Here is a 20,630-nt window from a genome sequence, read left to right on the forward strand (position 1 = left end):
CCCCGTTATCGGAGGAAACGTTTAAGGGGGTTAATGTGTAAATTGTATTATTACATTTTACCCAGAAGTCAATGACATAAGTCTTTATTGAATTAAAACACAATCAAAAAACATTTATCTTTATAACTTACCCTCCGATAACGCGGTACCCATCTCAACTTTATATGGGGGTTTACTGCATATTAACTTACATAACTTTATAATCTTCTGTGCTAACCGAAGTTCATTAAGTTTCTTTATTAGAGTACTGGAAGTTCTTAGTCCAGAATTCATATCGAGGCTGTTGTGGACCCACCAGATTTTCTATAAATCCTCTAATCTTCTCTTTAAATCTGCCTCAAATTATGACTTGGTTAATTACTTTATACTAACCGCAAACTAAAACACACTGTTAATGCTCTCATGGACTAACCGATCAACAGATAACAGAGGACCAACATTATAAGTAGGTATCATACTTTAAACCCAGGTAACAATTAACGTAATTGAATTTTTTGCTTAAAACGCGGTTGAAAAAAATTTATTTTTCTTTGAAATAATTATGGTGTAGGTATGTTTTTGAAAAGAAAAGAGTTATTGAAAGGTAAGGAGTTAAGAAAAATGATGATAATATTTTTTCTATTTATATTTAAAAAAAGGTCAAATTTCAATATATTGTGCATTGTAAAAAATAAAAATTGTGCGTGGAGATACGTTCGGCCCCTAGTGCGGCCGTTCACGTTCTGAATTTGAATGTTTGAGATCTCAGCCCAGCGAAAATCCCAAGTACAATATTTTTTATTTAATAAAAAATAGAAAATTTTGTGTTATTGTTATAACTTTTAAGTATGCTTTTATATAAAAAAAAATGAATCAATTGAATAAAATAACATCATCCCAATGATGAAATCCAGTCACTGGTCAAATAAAATAAATGTTTAAAAACTAAACTAAAGTCATTATCATATAAAATGCATTTCCACCAAGACAGTATTTTGCCTGTCACTTACGAGAATAAAAATTTCAAAAAAATAATAATAATTTTAAATAATTTATAAAGCACCATTTTTGTGATTCACAGTGATTTATTTTATTTTGATTAACAGTGATTTATTTTATTTACCTTTATTTCATCATGCACATAATTGAAAATCAATGGGAAAAAAACTATGTGATTGCTTTATTATGTAAAATGCAGTTCTACAAAGAGATCTCAGTACATTTTTTTCCATATTATAAAAATCCTACTTTAAATCGAATAACGTGTGCAAGAAAGGCATCTTTAAGAAAATAACCGACCTATTTTTACCTTAATACAAGTATGTATTATTACAAGTAAGTTGTCAGTCTGCGGTGTAATTATGACAGCGCAGTAGTTATAAAACCTCAAGCACAGAAGCTCTCATATTTTATAGACGAGCGCAAATTTGCATACAAAGGTTTAGCAAAGCTTTGTTATGGAGACGAGGCTCGAGAATCACCCTGGCGCTAACTTTTACAGCACTTTCAAGAAATTTGATACCTCGAAATAAATACGGAAAACATTATTCGTATACCAGCCAATTAACAAACATTACAACTTTGAGCGACTGCTTTTGTTATTCGAAAGAAAAATGAATAAAAGACGAAAATATTGCTATCTCAAAATATATGGAGAAGAATATGGAGGAATTAATAGGGTTAAAGTGATCTAACACTCTCCTTATCATTCATCGTTCACTTTGTGTAATACCACTTTAATTATATAAAGTGAACGATGAATGATAAGGAAAGTGATAATATTACCATACAACAATGTTAACAATGCTTTTAATGTACAAAACATACTTAAGTGATTATTTTTTGACATCTCAACGTAGATGATGAAAAATATGGTAGTCTGGGCATTTACTGGAAATGTAACCCCTATAATTGGAGATATTCAAGATTTGTAAACAAGTATTTGGACACACAATCACTTGTACCTTTATACACTTGTACCATCCAACATTTTATCCTTGATACTACTGTACTCAAATTTCGAAAAGTGAATTCATCCTTTTTTCACATGTTAGTTTAGGGCATTATCTTGGAATGTTACACGAGTGACCATTTAAGCCATCGTATAACAGGTCCTGTAAATATCCAGACTTTCATATTCTTCATCTTCTTTCATGATATCTGTATATAAATGACTACAAACAATTATGCAAATAATAAAAAACTACAATTTTATATCATTCATAAATATAAACAATGAACAATAAGTTAAGTCCCTCTTCAAGTACAAGATCTAAGTCTCTTTTTTGGAGAGGAACAGCGTAACTAGTATTAAGATATGTTAAAATTAAATATATTCAGTAAATTAATTCATTATTTTATTTTTATAACCATTATATATTAAATAAATAAATTAATTAAAAGTAAAAAAAAACTCCTAAGTGGACAAACCCAGATCCATAGGAACATTTGACTATTCCAGCCAAAATAATGTGTGGCATGAGTGAAAAATTGGTAATTTTTGGAGACGTATTTGGAGCACTGTATCTTTATAAGTTACATCCGTATTAACAAGCTTCAATATATCTAATTATTATAAAATAGTGTCGAAATAATCTTCATAATAATAGTTAAATTCTTGATAAATATTAACCATGTTCGAATCCGTTTATTTTATTTCGTTATGCAGCATATAAATTTTTTAAATGAGTAATCGATCTGCAGCGTGATTAGAGTAGGATACAAGGGTAGGTTTTATAATAGGTATTACTTGCATACTTGCATAATATTTTTAACATTAAAGCAAGCGTTTGAGAATTGCATAAATGGTTCTGATACAGCTGCGACAAATGTTAGTCCATAAATATTACAGGAATAAGGAAGCTATATTGGTTTCAAATCCGGGAACAACGACAGCCATTTTAAGAAATGCATTTCAAGATAGGTGTTATTTATTGAAAATAAGTCTTCTTTATTGCTCGGACTAAACTTTCGGAACGGATTTTATTGAAGCTATACACCCATAGTCGCGATATTAGGCAATAATACGATATATTATAATAATGTAAGGGTCGTTAAGCTAAGCTGCCAACGCTAGGGGTGGCGAACCTTTGGCTTGGCTATCCGGTTACTTTAGGTGGGTAGCATAATTGTATAATGTACTTATAACATACGATAGAGAAATAACGTCTTTTAAAATTTGAGCACGTCCTAAAATTAAGATATTGCCATACATTGAAATATATCTTATTTACACACTGGGCATACTGAAACAATTGTGCATGTATATATACATAATCGCGTATAAGTGCTTAAGCCGTCGAGTTGGCAAGCCTGCGTGGCGCGCTGTCATAGTCTGTGCGCCCGATGTGTTCTCAAGTTTATTAACACGATTTTCAATACTACTTTGAATCATAAGTACTGCTCTGAATACATTTGAAAAAATTATAACTTAAAAAAAAATACAATTTATCGTCCAATTTGTTATGTAAAACATCCAATTTGGAGTGAAAATTTTGTAAATAAATAAATATATATATATATATATATATATATATATATATATATATATATATATATATATATATATATATATATATATATATATATATATATATATATATATATATATATATATATATATATATATATATATATATATATATATATATATATATATATATATATATATATATATATATATATATATATATATATATATATATATATATATATATATATATATATATATATATATATATATATATATATATATATATATATATATATATATATATTTATAGACATACGATATTTATTTGTGGAAAGAAGACCTCATTAAAAATAAATTATTTGAAAAATCGGTTAATCATGGTTATGGATTCGGATAAAGGCTTATTCTTGATGTGGGACAGTTTTATAAAAACCTTATTATTTTTAAGGGTCTATTATTCTTACAGAAATAATCCTCTGTGTGTAGAAAGACAAGAAATTTATTTTTTCATTATTGAGTTTTGGAGCTTTCCCTCGTCCCTTAGCGGATGTAATGGAGAGAGTAGTACAAGTAAAAGTCGAGTAAATAAAATTAAAAATAGTATCATTACGTCAGCCCGTAATAAAGAAATAACGTTCTCTTTGTTGGTGAATTTAAAAGGCAACATGTATGACTTGAATGTGGTTTTTATTTGAATTTACAGGAAAATTTTACCGTTTCGTTCACAATTCTAAAGATTCCTACCCCTTGAGGCAAATATCGTCGCTTAGTCGCTTATCATCGGAGAGTTAGTCAGAAAACTGCCATAACTGCCATTTTTACAAAATTTTAGTCAGGAACAAACGCTTTCAGATTTTCGAAGTGGAATTAAGTAAAATAAGATAACATAATTTGTTGTTAAAATAATAATTAATTTATTATAAAATTAAATCGTAATTCTCCTCCGTAGTGTAGTGGTTAAAACGTTTGACTTCCATGCTAGAGGTCCCGGGTTCGATTTTAAGGGTGGTAAAAATAAATAAATACGATTTTTCACTTTAATGTGTAATAAATATCACCTGCTAACCGAAGACTGACCATCTTGTTTTTATGCAAATATTTTATGCCTATTAAGATCAAAATAGCACTGGGTTTATGCGACGCAGTGCCCTATACACCATGTGGCGGATAAGGGTTACAAGAAGAAGGAATATGAAAAACCATTATTTTATTAACCAAACGAAAAATTTAGACCGCTGTCGAGGGGGAGTTTCCATTTCAGATTAAACATTGGTTTAAAAAAAGCCCAACACCAAATACTTGGCCGAATGTGTTCTTATCACACTGGCATTTGAGCCCGCAAAGTTATATGTCAACTTTTTATTTGATAACCGAGAACATTTAAATATTACAAAGTTATTTGATAACCGAGAACATGATATAGAAAAATGTTATTTGGTAACCGAAAATATTTATAAAGAATGAATATTTTATCTTAATGTAATGGGTTAATGGAGAAAAGTGCCTCTCTGACTTGAATTATGTATGATATTACAAACTGTACAATTTACACATAAAATCATACAATTTATTATAAATTATTATTATCATAAATTTAGATTTCTGATTCTAAAGATTTGTTTGTGACAGCTGTTTCGCCTTGCGATCACGTTGTCTAACCGTGTACGAAAAAATCATGACGCTTTTAAACAAAAAAGTCTTATATTAATTAATTTGTTTTTTTTTTTTAAATTTATTTAAACATATGTATAATGATAGCTTGGGTGCGTAGCAAGAAAATACCATGCGGAGGGTTTAGTTTTTTTTTTAGTCAATAAGTATCGTTAAAATAAAACTTTATTTTTTTAAACATATTTTTAGTAAAAGACACATTGAAATATACTTTAAATGCTATCTAAATATCATAAAAGTAGCTTGAAGTGGTGCGGAGTAGGAATTGCGTCCAGATAGAGAATCCAATTCATTTTCAGTATTTATTTCTAAGAGGTTTATATTTTATAAGTATATTTTATAGTCCAAGTAAAATCAGTTACATGAAACACACTTTTAGAAATAAATTTATTAAAATTTACTTTAAACAGAGTGACATGGTATAGGAATTAAGTTTATTTTTTGAAGTTTTTAATCAAAGTTAAAGTAAAACCGGTTACTTGAAACACACTTTAGAAATAAATATATTGAAATATACTTTAAAAATCTATTTAATAGTCATCTCACAGTGACGCGTATAGTAATACTATCCGGAGGGTGGGTTTATTTTTTGGGGTTTTTAAGTATGACACACTACACGGCTAAATACTACTCATACCATATATACTCGTATTTAATATAGTATACATATACGAACATAATACTTTTTTTTTAAATGGGTCCAAAGTATTATCTTGCATTTTGTGTGGTGAAATATTTCGCAGTACCGTCAGCCTTCGTACATTTTCATGTACCTATCGAGGTACATGAAAACATTATAATGTCGTAAAACGCATTTGGTCCAAAATATTGGCTAAGATAACTCTCCTAACCGACGATCATATTTCCATGTCGCTCCACATTTCATAAGTTATTGATCTATTAATTTCGGCTTGTATACCGTGTATTTTTTCGTGCCTTGTGTAAATTATGTAAAAATCAGGTTTTGGAGGAAAAATACGAAAGAAATAAATAACCTCTCAAATTAATGGTGTGTATTAACGTAAGATGTACGCGAAGCTCAGAAGGAGTGAGCACCTATTTTAACAACCTTGCCAGATTTTGTTTTGATATTCAGTAATTCTACGCCTAGTAAAAACTCTAAAATTTAATGTAAAATGTAATATATAAGTATTGTACACTCGTATATACAAACACGGATGTTTTACCATTTTAGATATATACATATTTCACAAAATCACACCATCAATCTGAATTCCACATCCATTAAAATTTCAACTAACAAACGAAAGAAATCCAAGAGCAGTGCATAAATATATTCATATTTTAAAAATAAAATTCAATGTCGATGCTCAATAATGGACAACATGGTGAACGTTACTGAAGTGTATAAAGTGATCCATGCTTCTATGCTTCTAGCAAGATAGCGAGTGTTTTTTACTAGAATTTTCACTCACGAATTACATGAAATTATAGTAACTTTAAACATAAAAGGTAATTCCACTCACGAGTAGGCAAAGGCTATAAAACTTAAAAAGTTAAAGCCTAATTAGGGCCACGTTAAGCGGTGTTGCATAAGCCGTAGCTAGATTTCAGACTCACTTGGAGTTAGGTAAAAAAAATGATCACACAAGTAAATAATAAAATGTCGTATTATTTTTGGACATCTCATCAAAGATGAAGAAGAATATGGAAGTCTGGACATTTAAGGGGCTGACAACCGTCAGAGGCTGGTTTAAGTGATCACTTTACACACGTGTAACATTCACCAATTCTACCCATTATTGACAACCGCACTACTCAAATTCTTGGAAGTTCTATATATATATGAACCAATTTAGAAACCTTGTTCTTGAATCACTAGAACTTCACTAGAGACATCTATTGGTGAGATGTAAAGAAGCTTTTTATTAAGCAGAAACTCTTATATTAACTCCATATTCTTCTTCACCTTTGATGAGATGTCAAAAAATAATATGAAAATAACTCCTGTAATTGGAGATAATCCAGATTTTGTCAACAAGTATTTGGACAAACTCAAAATGTTGTAAATAAAATGTCAGGTCGTAATCCCTGGAATACGCAGATTTCCATCATCTTCATGAAATTTTTATATTTCTATACATGGTTTCCATATTTATGATTTTCCAACACCGATGATGAAGGGTGCAATAGGCCCAAAAGGTTGCTAAGGAGTACAAATAAGATATACCACACATGACAGAAAACACTTATTTTATTCTTAAGTTATTTCGCAAAAAAAGGGGGAGTTGAAATCCATTAAAAATATTTTATTAGAAACGACAGATTCTTACGTCAAGTTTTATTTCATTCTGAGTGATTCAGCACCCTCTCGGATTTTTAGGGACGCTATGTCGGAAGGACATAAATATTTGAAATTTATGTAGAGTTCTGATTTTTATTTTATCAGAACGCTTTCCTATTATTAATAATAATATTTGAATATAAAAGAAACTTTACATATATATATTTATATAAATATATATATATATATATATATATATATATATATATATATATATATATATATATATATATATATATATATATATATATATATATATATATATATATATATATATATATATATATATATATATATATATATATATATATATATATATATATATATATATATATATATATGTATATATATATATGTATATATATATATGTATATATATATATATATATATATATATATATATATATATATATATATATATATATATATATATATATACATATATATATAAGAAGTCTTGAGTTCGATTCCCAGGGGGGGTCAGATAAATATAAGTGTTTTTTACACTCTAATACCTGAAGCGGAGGGCTGATCACCTTTCTTTCATGTGTAACGATATGATGCAGTGCCCTTTGCATCATCGAGGGCGGATAAGGGTTTAAAATAAAAGTTTAACAAAAGTTATAAATACGATGAACTTAATTTGTATAACCTTAAAAAACCTCCAACGTGCATTCAGTGGTTACAACGTTTTGGCGGTCACGGATTCGATTCCCAGGGGGGTCAAAATAAATATTTGTGTTTTTTTCACTGAAATAATTATTTAATATTATCCTGAACTAGTACTTGAAGCGCAGGACTGATCATCTTGCCTTCTTATAATAAAATATCAAATCAATATTTTATCTATTTGACGCAGTGCCCTATGCTCCATTACGTGCGAATAAGGGTCAGCAGTAGTAGTAAAAAACATGAAAAATATTATTTTTAAATATATGATACAAATGGTGAAATTTCTTAAATATTTTTTTATAAATACAGTACACTCCCGATTTCCGGGACGGACGTGGAAAAACATCCCATATATGTACATAATCGATTTCCCGATTAATCAGGAAACATGGAAAACGTTATGTGAAATTTACAATTGCGCAAGCATAGCAAGACGTGTTGACGCGACTAGAGACAACTAACCTAAAAACTGATATTTTGAACTTTTTTCAACACAATACTACAAAGTTTTTTTTTTACACAAATTGTGTACATTTATTTAAATCACAATTTACAACATATTGAAAAAAATTGCAGAGACCCACCAAGCCTCCTTGTGTGTCTTGTCGGTGGAGTAATTTTTGAATACCTAAATTTGTTATTGCTTTTAACCTTTTTAACCTAATATACACGCAAAAAAGAGAGAAAAATTAAGAATTTAAACATTTTACAATTTTCATAAAATTAACTCTTGATCATTCACCCATTCTTTTATTTTGCCTTTGTTCCATATTTTATTTTACATCTAACATCCGCCGGCAACAAATTAAAAATGTTTGGAACGATATATTGCAGTGTTCGACTCCCATATTTATTGTTAATTATTGAGACTATCAAACCTTCATTGTGTGAATCACAGGTAAGTAAAATCCGATCATTTAGAAGATCCACAACCGTGATTCCGTACTCTAATACTGGAAAAAATGGATCATTCGTCAGGTAAATCGCACCAACAAGATAGGATAATTTTTATCACAAATATTATGATGAATAAGAAAGAAAAGGTTCTCAAGGTATTTTAAAAATATTTTAAGCCATAATCATGACATATTAGTAATATACTATTATTCTACACTGCAGACAACAAATGTGTTCGGCCCTCAACATGCGTTTCAAGTTCATTATAAGTACCTACTATTATGAAATATTTTTGTTTGTATAAAATATTTTTTCAATGTCTCAATTGTCCCGGATAACCCGCTTCCCGGAAAATCGGGAGAGTACTGTAATACCAGACCATGGGCTCAAGGTTTTACAAGGGGACATATCCGGGAAAAGGGGAAGTATTGTAACCCTATCTTATAATAACGCACCAAACGTGATAATATTTCCATGAATATTATTTCCATATTTACGCACGAAAAATGTTTAGCGCAAACAATACTAATAGTATGCAAATATCGTTTTGAATTATTGTTTTATTATACTTACACATAAACAGAAAGAGAAAAATGATGAAATTTTCAAATATATCTGTGGAGATCAGCCGTTATACCCACGGCAAAAAATTTCATAGCAATGTAGTTTAAATTATTGATTTAATTTTTTTTCATATTCAGGTACCTACTTTTAAATTCAATCGGTGGTAGGTACCAAGATTTCGTACTAATTTTATTAGCTAATGTAAATAATTTGTATTTTTCAGCGAAGCCAATTATGAAAATGTAACTAAACATAAAAGTTTACTCGAACAACTTAAACTTAATGTAACATATTATAATTAATATTCACACACATGTTCTATTTTTGTTTTAGTTTGTAACAATGTGCCCAGCCCTGTAACAAGTTTTCCTTGCTGGAGAACATTGTTAAAATTTTAATATTTAAAAAATATATGCACTAACATAATTATTTTAAATAAAATATTAAAATTTGCAAAATACTCGTACCAATAGGATGAGTCATAAAATAAATAGATTTTAGACAATTAATTTTTTGTAACAACCCACCAACAAAATATATTCCTATGTAAAGAATTACAGAAGAAAACTAGGGCGTAATTTTTACATAATTATATTATAATACAACATTTTGAGTGTGTCCAAATACTTGTTCACAAAATCTGGATTATCTCCAATTACAGGAGTTATTTTCATATTATTTTTTGACATCTCATCATGAAGAAGAATATGAAGTTCTTTTCATCTCGCCAATCGATGTTTCTAGTGAAGTTGTAGTGATTCAAGAACAATGTTTCAAAATTGGTTCATATATATAGAACTTCCAAGAATTTGAGTAGTGTGGTTGTCAATAATGGGTAGAATTTGTGAATGTTACACGTGTGTAAAGTGATCACTTAAATCAGCCTATGACTGTCGTCAGCCCCGTTAATGCCCAGACTTCCATATTCTTCTTCATCTTTGATGAGATGTCAAAAAATAATATATATATTTTAATATATTTTATATTTAAAAAAAAACACCGAAACACGTGTTACAATAGATTTTAAGAAATAAAGATATTTTTTTAAGTAATGAGGGTTAGATATTACCACAAAGTGACTGCTGAATCAATTAACGAAAGTATCACTTCATTGTTAAAGACTTCCCTCCATTAATGCGGTCTTAAAAACAGTGTACGAACGTCGAGCGAAAATTGAATTCTAGATGAGGTGTTTAGTCGAGGAATTTCGCTGAAAATATTCACAGGGGGGATAGCGCGCAATAGCTTTTTATAACTCAAACAGCCTCAAACTGCAGCGCAAACTTTCTTCCCCGTCTTCACCGTCGGATGCACCTTCCACATTATCTCCACAGGATATTATTTTCCCCGGATAGGGAAATTGGCGGTGACTAGAAGGGGGCTTAACCTCAAAGTGTGCGAAATCCACAGAGCCAATCGTTTGAAATGATTCTTTGTGGTACAAAAATGGTTTTTTGTATTGTTATACTGTTTCCCTGTCATGAAAATTTGTTTCCTGTGAGCTTCAAAACTTATTAGATTATTTACGGTTTTACAAACCGACATATAGGGCCTCGCGCCTCCTATATTCGAGAAAAATTATGACTGAAAATAAAAGTATTTTGGTTCAGAAAAATTCTGAAAAACTTAAAATAAAATGAGTCCTGAAGTTGAATACAGGTTTTTACTTCAAATTGGACGATTTTAGAACCATGTTGGACGTTTTACAAAACAAATGGGACGTTTTTTTTGTATTTTATTTCTAAACAATCAGTAATTTATTCAAGGTAGTACTCATGATTCAAAGAAGTATTGAAAATCGTGTCTGAAAATTTCAGTACACATCGCACGTACAGACTATGACAGCGCGCCGCGCAGGCTGGCCAACTTGACGACTAGCGCACGTGCTAATCTTAAGAATGAAAGATATGGCCAGGTATTCACACTGATGGTTTATGTATTGCTAATACGAATATATATTTTTAAATTCTTACTAATACAATATAACGTACACAAAAAAAACAATTATAATAAAATAAATTAAAATTACCAATAAACATAAACAATAAATAATAAGTGTAAGTCCCTCTTCAAGCACAAGAGCTATGTCTCTTTATTAGAGAAAACCGTGTTTTTAATATTTTAAAAGTAGAAATGTCTAGAAAATATATTTTAAACAAAAATTAAACTTTTGTAACCATATTAAATACAATTTTTAAACATTAAATTTATTTTGTAAAACGTCCAATTTTATCTATAATATGTCTTATTTGAATTTTAAAGCTTTCAAAAGTGAAAAATCTGTATAAGTGCATGAAAAATCTTCTCCATCGCTACAATTTTCACAGTGAAAAATGCTGAGCACTGAAAATAAATTAGAAAAAAACATCAATTGGAGATACACACAATACAGTACAGTGGTGAAGGTTATACAACGTTGTTTTAATCCCTTTATAGCAATGGACAAATCAAAAATTAAATTCAGGTCAGCGGTAATCGGTTTAAAATAATACACTGGCAATGATAAGGGCGTTGAAAGTAATAAAATAAATTTGGAGTTGAATTCGCGATTCGAACGATTGGATATATTAATACGTACAGTAGTTAAAAGGGTTCGTAAAGCTTTTTCTTTTGATATTTTTTTTTTAAAGCTGCATAAGATCAAAGGTCTTTAAAGTAGATCCGGTATGGCAGGGAGCTTTTAATGGGTCTGAAAATCCTGAAAACCTAAAATAACAATTGAGCTAGATCTTAAAAAAAACCAACGAATTTTTTCAATCGTCCGTCTGTTAAAAGCAATGGATGGTTTTGCTAGTTATAGAAGAGTTATGATAGTAGAATTAATACAGAAGTTTGTGCAATCTTTTTTTTTTAAATACAACGATAATGGCAAGTCCATTAGGGAAATCTCATTAATAAACGCAATCAAAGTAATTTTAGTTTATTTTTACATAAAATTGTCTCAGGTTTTTTAGAGCAAACCGTTGAAAATTAGCTGAATATATAATATCAATTTAAATGTATCCCAACTTGATATGAAACATGTTTCTTTTATTTGAAAGAAGATGAACGTCTGAGCATCCCAGGGCTTAAATAAGTCAGTAAATACTTCACGAATTCCTCGACTGATGGCGTTAAAATTTGCCATACTTCACATGTTTCGAAAACCTTACCCGTGTGTGGAAGGATCTAAGACCATTGCATATTTACAGGTTTCAAGAATAAATGCAATTTGAATGTTCAATAATGGGCAGAAGGTGAACGTTACACAAGTGTATATCACTTAAGCCAGCCAAATGCCAGGTCGTAAGCCCTATGCTCACACATTTTTTGGTATCTCAATATAGATGAAGAAGAATATGGAGGTCTTTTACAAGTATTTGGACACTCAAAATGTTGTGGATATCAAATACTTTCAGTTTCGAAATGGATGAAAATGCTAACGTCGATGTATCAAGTGAAATGCAAACATGTCAATATTTTCTCCATAGTCTTGGCACATCTCTGTACTGAAAAGGGATGAGGATATTACACGTTTGTTAGTCAATATAAGCATATCCTTCTCCATCCCTTTTGAGGAAGTGCCTGGACGTCTAGGACAAGTGAATCTTTGGTACTGAGTCCAGGGTGTGGTCAATTTCATATATGATGAGCTAAGGTATCGAATGGTATACTCCAATAGATGAAAAGGGGGTGAATGGAAGCATGAAAGAATAATCTTGAGAAAAATGAACTATAGTGAAACCCCGGTAATCGGAACTAATTGGGTTTATGGCCTGTTCGGATTTGGAAAAGTTCGAATTAGCCAAAAAATCTATAATATACTATATACAATACAGTAGTTACGTTATTTGCGGCTTTTTCATTTAACTTATTATTACATTTGAATATAAAATTACAGTACTTGAGTTGCAATACAGGTACAGTACTGTATACTTTATTAAAAATAAATTATATCACTTACAAATACAGTCTGTTTACAGTTATTAGTTTTTTTTCACACCTCTAGTTTTTTTATTATTATTTAATTACTATTTTTTTAATTATTTATACTGCCAAATAAATAATTTAAAAAAAAGTGGAGGTAAAATAACTGTGAACAGACTGTATAAACAATAAATAAGAAGTGTCCAAGCACAATAGCGTAGTCTCTTTATTGGAGAGAACAGCGTAACTAATTTTTAGATTGTCAAAAGTATAAATGTATAGAAAATGAATTAAATGAATAAAAAAAAAAAACGATAAAAGAAACTTTTTAGGTATTTTTCAACAAAATAAAATAATAATAAATGTGCGTTACAAAAATAAGAAATTAATTATTTTTAGTACTGTAATTATACTTTTATGTGAACTGTTAGTTTCATTATCAAAACAAACAAATAATATATCATAATTTTTGTAAATATGTATTTATTTTTTATTGTTTCGTTTAGTAAGTGAAAGTTTTGGATATTTGTGTTTTTAATATTTAATAAATTAATACAAACAAAATATGTTATGACAATTTTCTTTTGTGAACTAGTATTTACTTTAAGACACTTTTACAATAATTGAAACCTGTATTATAAAATTTATTTATTATTGTTTCATTGTATTCGTCTTAGATTTAAGCATTTCAACAAACATTTAAAAACCGTTATACACTAAATAATTTTTTGCGAATACGTTTTTTAATTTGATAATCTTATTTTATTGAAAAAGTCGTGTTTCGTTTCATTTGATTTTTTTTATAAAGTTCAGTGATTATCTCTTATATCTTAATTTAAATTTCATATCTTTAAATCTGTGTAACAAAATTCAACACCTTATTCCATTAATGGTTGGACTAGCGACAGTATAAATTTTACTTAATGGTCAACTTGACAGCTACTTCACACATACTCGCACATCCTTTAAACAATAACTGAAAGGATAGGTAAGGATTTAGAAATATGTAATTGATTCCATCCCACATACGTGTCAAGTGCCTTACCCAGCCTTTACAGCATACAGTACCCATTAAATATAAATTTTCACAAACCTCCTCTTATCCTTTTCACCCTATTTGTATTTTTTAAATTGTTACTTTCAAAATTAATTCAATATCTTTATTTATTACTTTTTAAACAAATTAAAATCGAATGAGTGACGAAAGAATAGTAAAACAAAATTATGAGGCAAACGTGGTTAATAATAGAAGCAGACGAAGACCGAGGAAAACTTGACATGATCAAGTATTTCAATACTTAGATAGATAGTCCTTGAATATAAAGTATAAATGAGAAAGGAAAAAAATCATAAATTGCAATTTACTGCTGGATTAATGAAGCAACTACTATATATATATATATATATATATATATATATATATATATATATATATATATATATATATATATATATATATATATATATATATATATATATATATATATATATATATATATATATATATATATATACATATATATATATATACATATATATATATATATATATATATATATATATATATATATATATATATATATATATATATATATATATATATATATATATATATATATATATATATATATAATAAAACCCTTATCCGCACCCCAATGGTGCATAGGGCATATAAACGTCATATAAACGCAGTGTTATCTTGATGGTTTACACATGAAGGAAAGGTGATCAGGTGAATATGACAGTGAAAAAATCACTTATATTTATTCTACCCCCCTTGAGAATCGAACCCGGGACCTCCAGAACGGTAGCCGAGCTTGCTGACCATTACACTACGGAGGCGAACGATATATACATATATATACATATATGTATACATATATATATATATATATATATATATATATATATATATATATATATATATATATATATATATATATATACATATATATGTATATATATATATATATATACATATATATGTATATATATATATATATATATATATATATATATATATATATATATATATATATATATATATATATATATATATATATAATATTAATATTAAATATTCATGAAAATTAAAAATGATTGATATTGATGATAATAAGGAATGTAAAGATAGAAGGAAGTTTAGGGAAAGAGGTAGAGGAAAAAACCAAGGAATGAGGTTTGAACGACAGTTGGGATTCTAATGATAGATAGTAATCTCAACATAGTAACATCTGGGTTGAGATGTCATAAAAAAGGACACTTACTACATCTATGATGTGATGGAGGGAGACTCCGAAGGTGACTGGTAGTGGTTGCGAGTGGTCCAAAGCTGGGCGAACTCCAGCATCATATGCAGTCTGCAATCGTCTCATCAGCCGGTATTCTTGAATATCACATGACACCACTGGAAAAAAAGAGCACCCATATTCAATAATGGTATTAATGAAAATCTCCTAAAATCTTTAGCGTGAATCGGAAACATCAAGCCAAAGGGAAAAATATGTGCGCTCTTAAGATAAAGGAATACTTTTTATTTAACAGAAACCCTTTTATTTGGATGTGTGTAAGATCCAAACTCTTATTATTTTTGTATAAATAACAATAATAATAAAACCCTTATCCACACCCCAATGGTGCATAGGGCACTGCGTTATATAAACGCAGTGTTATCTTGATCGTTTACACATGAAGGAAAGGTGATCAGCCCTCCGCTTCAGGTACCAGTCCAGGGTAGTATTTAATAAATATTACAGTGAAAAAATTACTTATATTTATTTTACCCCCCTTGGGAATCGAACCCGGGACTTCCAGAACGGTAGCCGAGCGTGCTGACCATTACACTACGGAGGCGGCCATTTATTTTTTCCATACTAAGATTTATTTTTAAATGTTTTATTTTCAACCCTCATCGTATAATTATCATTTTTTACAAACTTATTGAAGAGAGTATGTGTTTACTTCTGAAAATTTAATAGAAAAAATTAATTATAAATCAGACAAAATTAAATTTCATTATTTCCAAAATTCTAATCCATTCACATTGCTTTAAGATATTAAGAAACGCCTGAAAACATGACTTACTGTTTTTAATGCAGTTTATAATTTGACCATTTATTTTTATTCACAACATTTCCGCCTCCGTTCGATTCCTATGGGGGGTCAAAAAATATAAGTGATTTTTTCACTGTAATATTTATTCAATATTACCCTGTATATGTCCGCCTCCGTGGTGTAATGGTCAGCGTGTTTAGCTACCGTGCTGGAGGTCCCGGGTTCGATTCCCAGGGGGGGGGGTGAAAATAAATATTAGTGATTTAACACTGTAATATTTATTTAATATTACCCTGGACTTGTTCTTGAAGCGCAAGAGTGATCACCTTGCCTTCATGTAAGTAATGATCAAGATAACACTGCGTCAATTTGATGCAGTGTCCTATGCACCATTAGGTGCGGATAAGGGTTAAAATAAAATAATAATATTACCCTGGACTGGTATCTGAAGCGGAGAGCTGATCGCCTATCCTTCATGTGTTAACGATCTAGATAACAGTTTCCTATGCACCATTATGATGCAGATATGGGTTTGAATGAAAGAATTCTTCTTCATCTATTTTGAGATGTCAGAAAAATGTAAAATAACTCCTAAGTAGAGCAAACCTTAATTAGTAAACAAGTATTTGGACACACTAAAAATATTGTAAATACATTGTATGTCATTTTATTTCTTAGTAAAAGTTGTATTTCAAAAAGATTAATTATCATATAGAACTAAATAAAGCGATTTTTAGTTGTTGTTAACGAAACTTATTTAAATAAAACAAATTAATGAATAACATATACGTTATCAAACAAGCAGTGGGTAATTTACCCGTACTTTACATGAGAGTAAAATGCAAATTTGAACATTGAATACATTACACATACGTACAAGTAACAACAACCTGAGACATGACATTTTAACAGATTACCAATATTTTAAAGTAATGTGAAAGGATTAGAATTTAAATAATGAAATTTATTTTTGTCCGATTTATAATTTACTTTTTCATTTAAATTTTCAGAAGTAAACGTATACTCTCTTCAACAAGTTTGTAAAAAAATGATAATTATAAAATGAGGGTTGAAAATAAAATATTATAAAATAAATATAATAGTCAGTAGTAGGGGTGGTGTTATTTACGTCAAAACGAAATATAAAATAAAAGAAGTGGGTAGAAATGTTAATTTATCAGAGCCACAGCAGGGTGGATACAGTCCCAATGAACACCAAGTATGTGAAATCATTAAGATCCCTTTATCTTGCAAGTGTTGTATTTTTTCGTTAAATTAATTCGATATCACCCCAACACACGCCTGATCTTGCCATCACGTTATTAACGATAAAGGTGACACTGCGTCAATGAGATGGAATGCCCTTTGCACTTAAGTGAGTATTTACAAGATATGAGTACATTTAGTTATAAGAAGAAGATTTATGTTGCTAATTTCAGTCGATGTAATTTTCTAATCATTTCTATAAAATATTTTTTTTTAATTTATATGAATGAGTATTAAATATCTAAGTTTGCTCAGCTTTAATCATTCCTAAATTAGTATAAACTTATCGTTTAATCATTTTTTAAACTTATTAAAGACTTTCCGTAAACTGAAGTAAAAAATATATGAAAATAAATTTTATAATAAAATATGTTTGGTATAACGTCTTTCATCATAAGTATGGATTTTCTATTTTAAGTGGAAAAATATATAAATGAATTTGAATATAACACTTTTATTGGACTGAAAACAAAACTCCATTGCTCGTAGCAGAATAAAAGAAGCTATTATTGAAGGAAAATGTGATTGTTGTTGTGAATTTTGTTTCCGGAACATAAACTTAAAATAATATTCATTGCACGACTCAAAATGAAGCGAAAATACGTTACGGTAAATATCCCGTCTAACGATTTTAATTCGTTCAACGGGGTGAGAGGCACGAATTACCATTTAACAGAATTCTACTACTTCTTTCAAGCATTAGGAATTGGAGGTAATGTATTGTGTAAGTCCGAATAACACAAAAAACATATTAATTTATTCATAAAGTTTTGCTTACACAATTCATGGTACATGCATTTATTTATTGATCTTTAAAACAAACGAAAAAATCCTAATATCAATAGTCGGTTTCTGGATTAAAACAATATTTGTTACATTACACTATGAAGCTAATTGTAATTATTTTAAATCGGTAAATACATAGGTGTAAAAATAAGCTCTACAGTTAAATCTAGAGATAATCTGAAGATAAGATCTTAGTAAACAAACAAACAAAAATAGTAAAAAAAGCAGTTAAATAAAAATAAATGTTAAGACACAAAATAACTAATCACTGCAAATCTTTACGTAATGCAATTCGTTAGTTGAATCTCATACATTTACTACGGGAGTCGTAAGTCGAGGTTGATACTGTAAGAATCCAATTGCGTAGCCTGTACGTTAAAGATAAATATCATACGTTAACAGAATTATTTCTAATATATAATATTTTATTGATCAGGATTAAAATCAAGTTCGGTCAGTTTTTTTGTTAACTCTGCAAAAAAATAATCTTAAAGCTTCTTCCAAGACGAAAAGGTAGTCAAGGAAATCAAACAACAATTTAACGCAAATTAACAAACTAATTTAACGCAATTTTCTCCATTGATCAAAATTAAAACTTTGACGAATAATTATTGAATTATAATAATGAAGATAGGAAAATTCGTGATTGCTGTTGACAATGCTTCCGCCAAACTTGGCAGTGCTGAAACCCAGTTTACACAAGTTTCATAATTGAAAACGGATGTTCATCGTAATATTAGCTGGTTGAGAAATTTAATAAAGCAAATAAAATTAAACCGCATTTATTGATCCAATTATTTTCTCGCTTACCAAAACAGCGGTTAGCACTTTGCAGATAGTGTCCTCAATAAGCTAAAATATCTAAAATAAAGCTTCAATAAAATTTAGAAAAATTATCTTTTGATATTTTTGTAGTGAACCTATGAGTTACATAATTTTTTAATCATTTTTTTAATTACTTTTTTTTATAGTATTCTAAGTATCTCAACTTTACACGAAACATCTATTGTTCTTTTTATACGAAAGAAAATAAAAATCTGAGCATCCCAGGGCTTGTGACCTGGCATTTGGCTGACTTAGGACACCTTTAATATGGGCATAGCCGTAGGGTGAATAATCTAGTGTCTGATATAATAAAAAATACTAATACTTTTTAATGTTTTATTTTTGTAATCTATTTTTTTTTGCGAAGTCGTATAAAATTCAAAGGATACAAATATACGTCTGAATGAAAGGATGATCAAAAATAATTTACAAGTTTTTTTTAATAAAATATAAAAAAAACACAATCACGATTAAATAAATCATATTAATTTTATTTATATTAGAATTAAATTAATAAACCATTTACAAAGTTTTCATCAGCAAATAACTATTTTTTTAAATTTATAAATTTAAAAAATGTCATCAAAGGTAACTAATTATTGACTATTTATTTATCCATGCATTCCATGTATCGTTATTTAATATCATTCAAAATACGAATTTATGAAAAGCGTATTTTTGCAAATATAAAATAATCATTGATATCTGAGATTAAGCATCTTTATAAAATTAAATTCTAGACATTCATAACGCTAACAATCTGATATTATACATTATATGTTACCATATACATAAAAAATGTGGTTTTACTCTGTTTAAATTGTTTACATGCTATTTAGATAGAATTTATTTTCTTGATTTATGTATGGCCTTCAAGGGTTAAATATTTTTTTTTATAAAATCAAAAAAGTAAAACTCAGTAACCATTTTAGATTCCAAAGCAACTATTTTGGATTTATTAAAAAATGTTTATAATATTGCATAATTAAAAACGTCATTAATATACCTAGAAATAAATAAGGGTAACAATGTTTATTATTATTATTTTAAATAACTCCTGTGATTGGAGATAATCCAGATTTTGTGAACAAGTATTTGGACACACTCAAAATGTTGTATGTTTATTATTTATGATTCAGACATAATTACAAATAAATAATTATTATAAAATATTTAAATGGAAATTTAAAGTTATATGGAAAATGACTGACACAAAATAGTGATGATGAGAAT

General features: G+C 28.7%; 1 protein-coding gene across 1 annotated transcript in view; it reads right to left on the reverse strand.

Moving 5' to 3' along the window:
• The window catches only part of LOC148313818 (neuronal acetylcholine receptor subunit alpha-10-like), a 59,880-nt gene that overhangs the window by 38,791 nt on the left and 459 nt on the right, over positions 1–20,630 (reverse strand). The window contains exon 2 of the mRNA XM_088256878.1: positions 15,734–15,873. Within this exon, the coding sequence (XP_088113004.1) occupies positions 15,734–15,873 (140 nt within the window). The remainder of the gene's footprint in view (positions 1–15,733; positions 15,874–20,630) is intronic.

Source organism: Brachycentrus maculatus, unplaced genomic scaffold, assembly GCF_059751285.1.
Source record: "Brachycentrus maculatus isolate JH-2025_06_01 unplaced genomic scaffold, ASM5975128v1 h1tg000005l, whole genome shotgun sequence".
Lineage (NCBI taxonomy): Eukaryota > Metazoa > Arthropoda > Insecta > Trichoptera > Brachycentridae > Brachycentrus > Brachycentrus maculatus.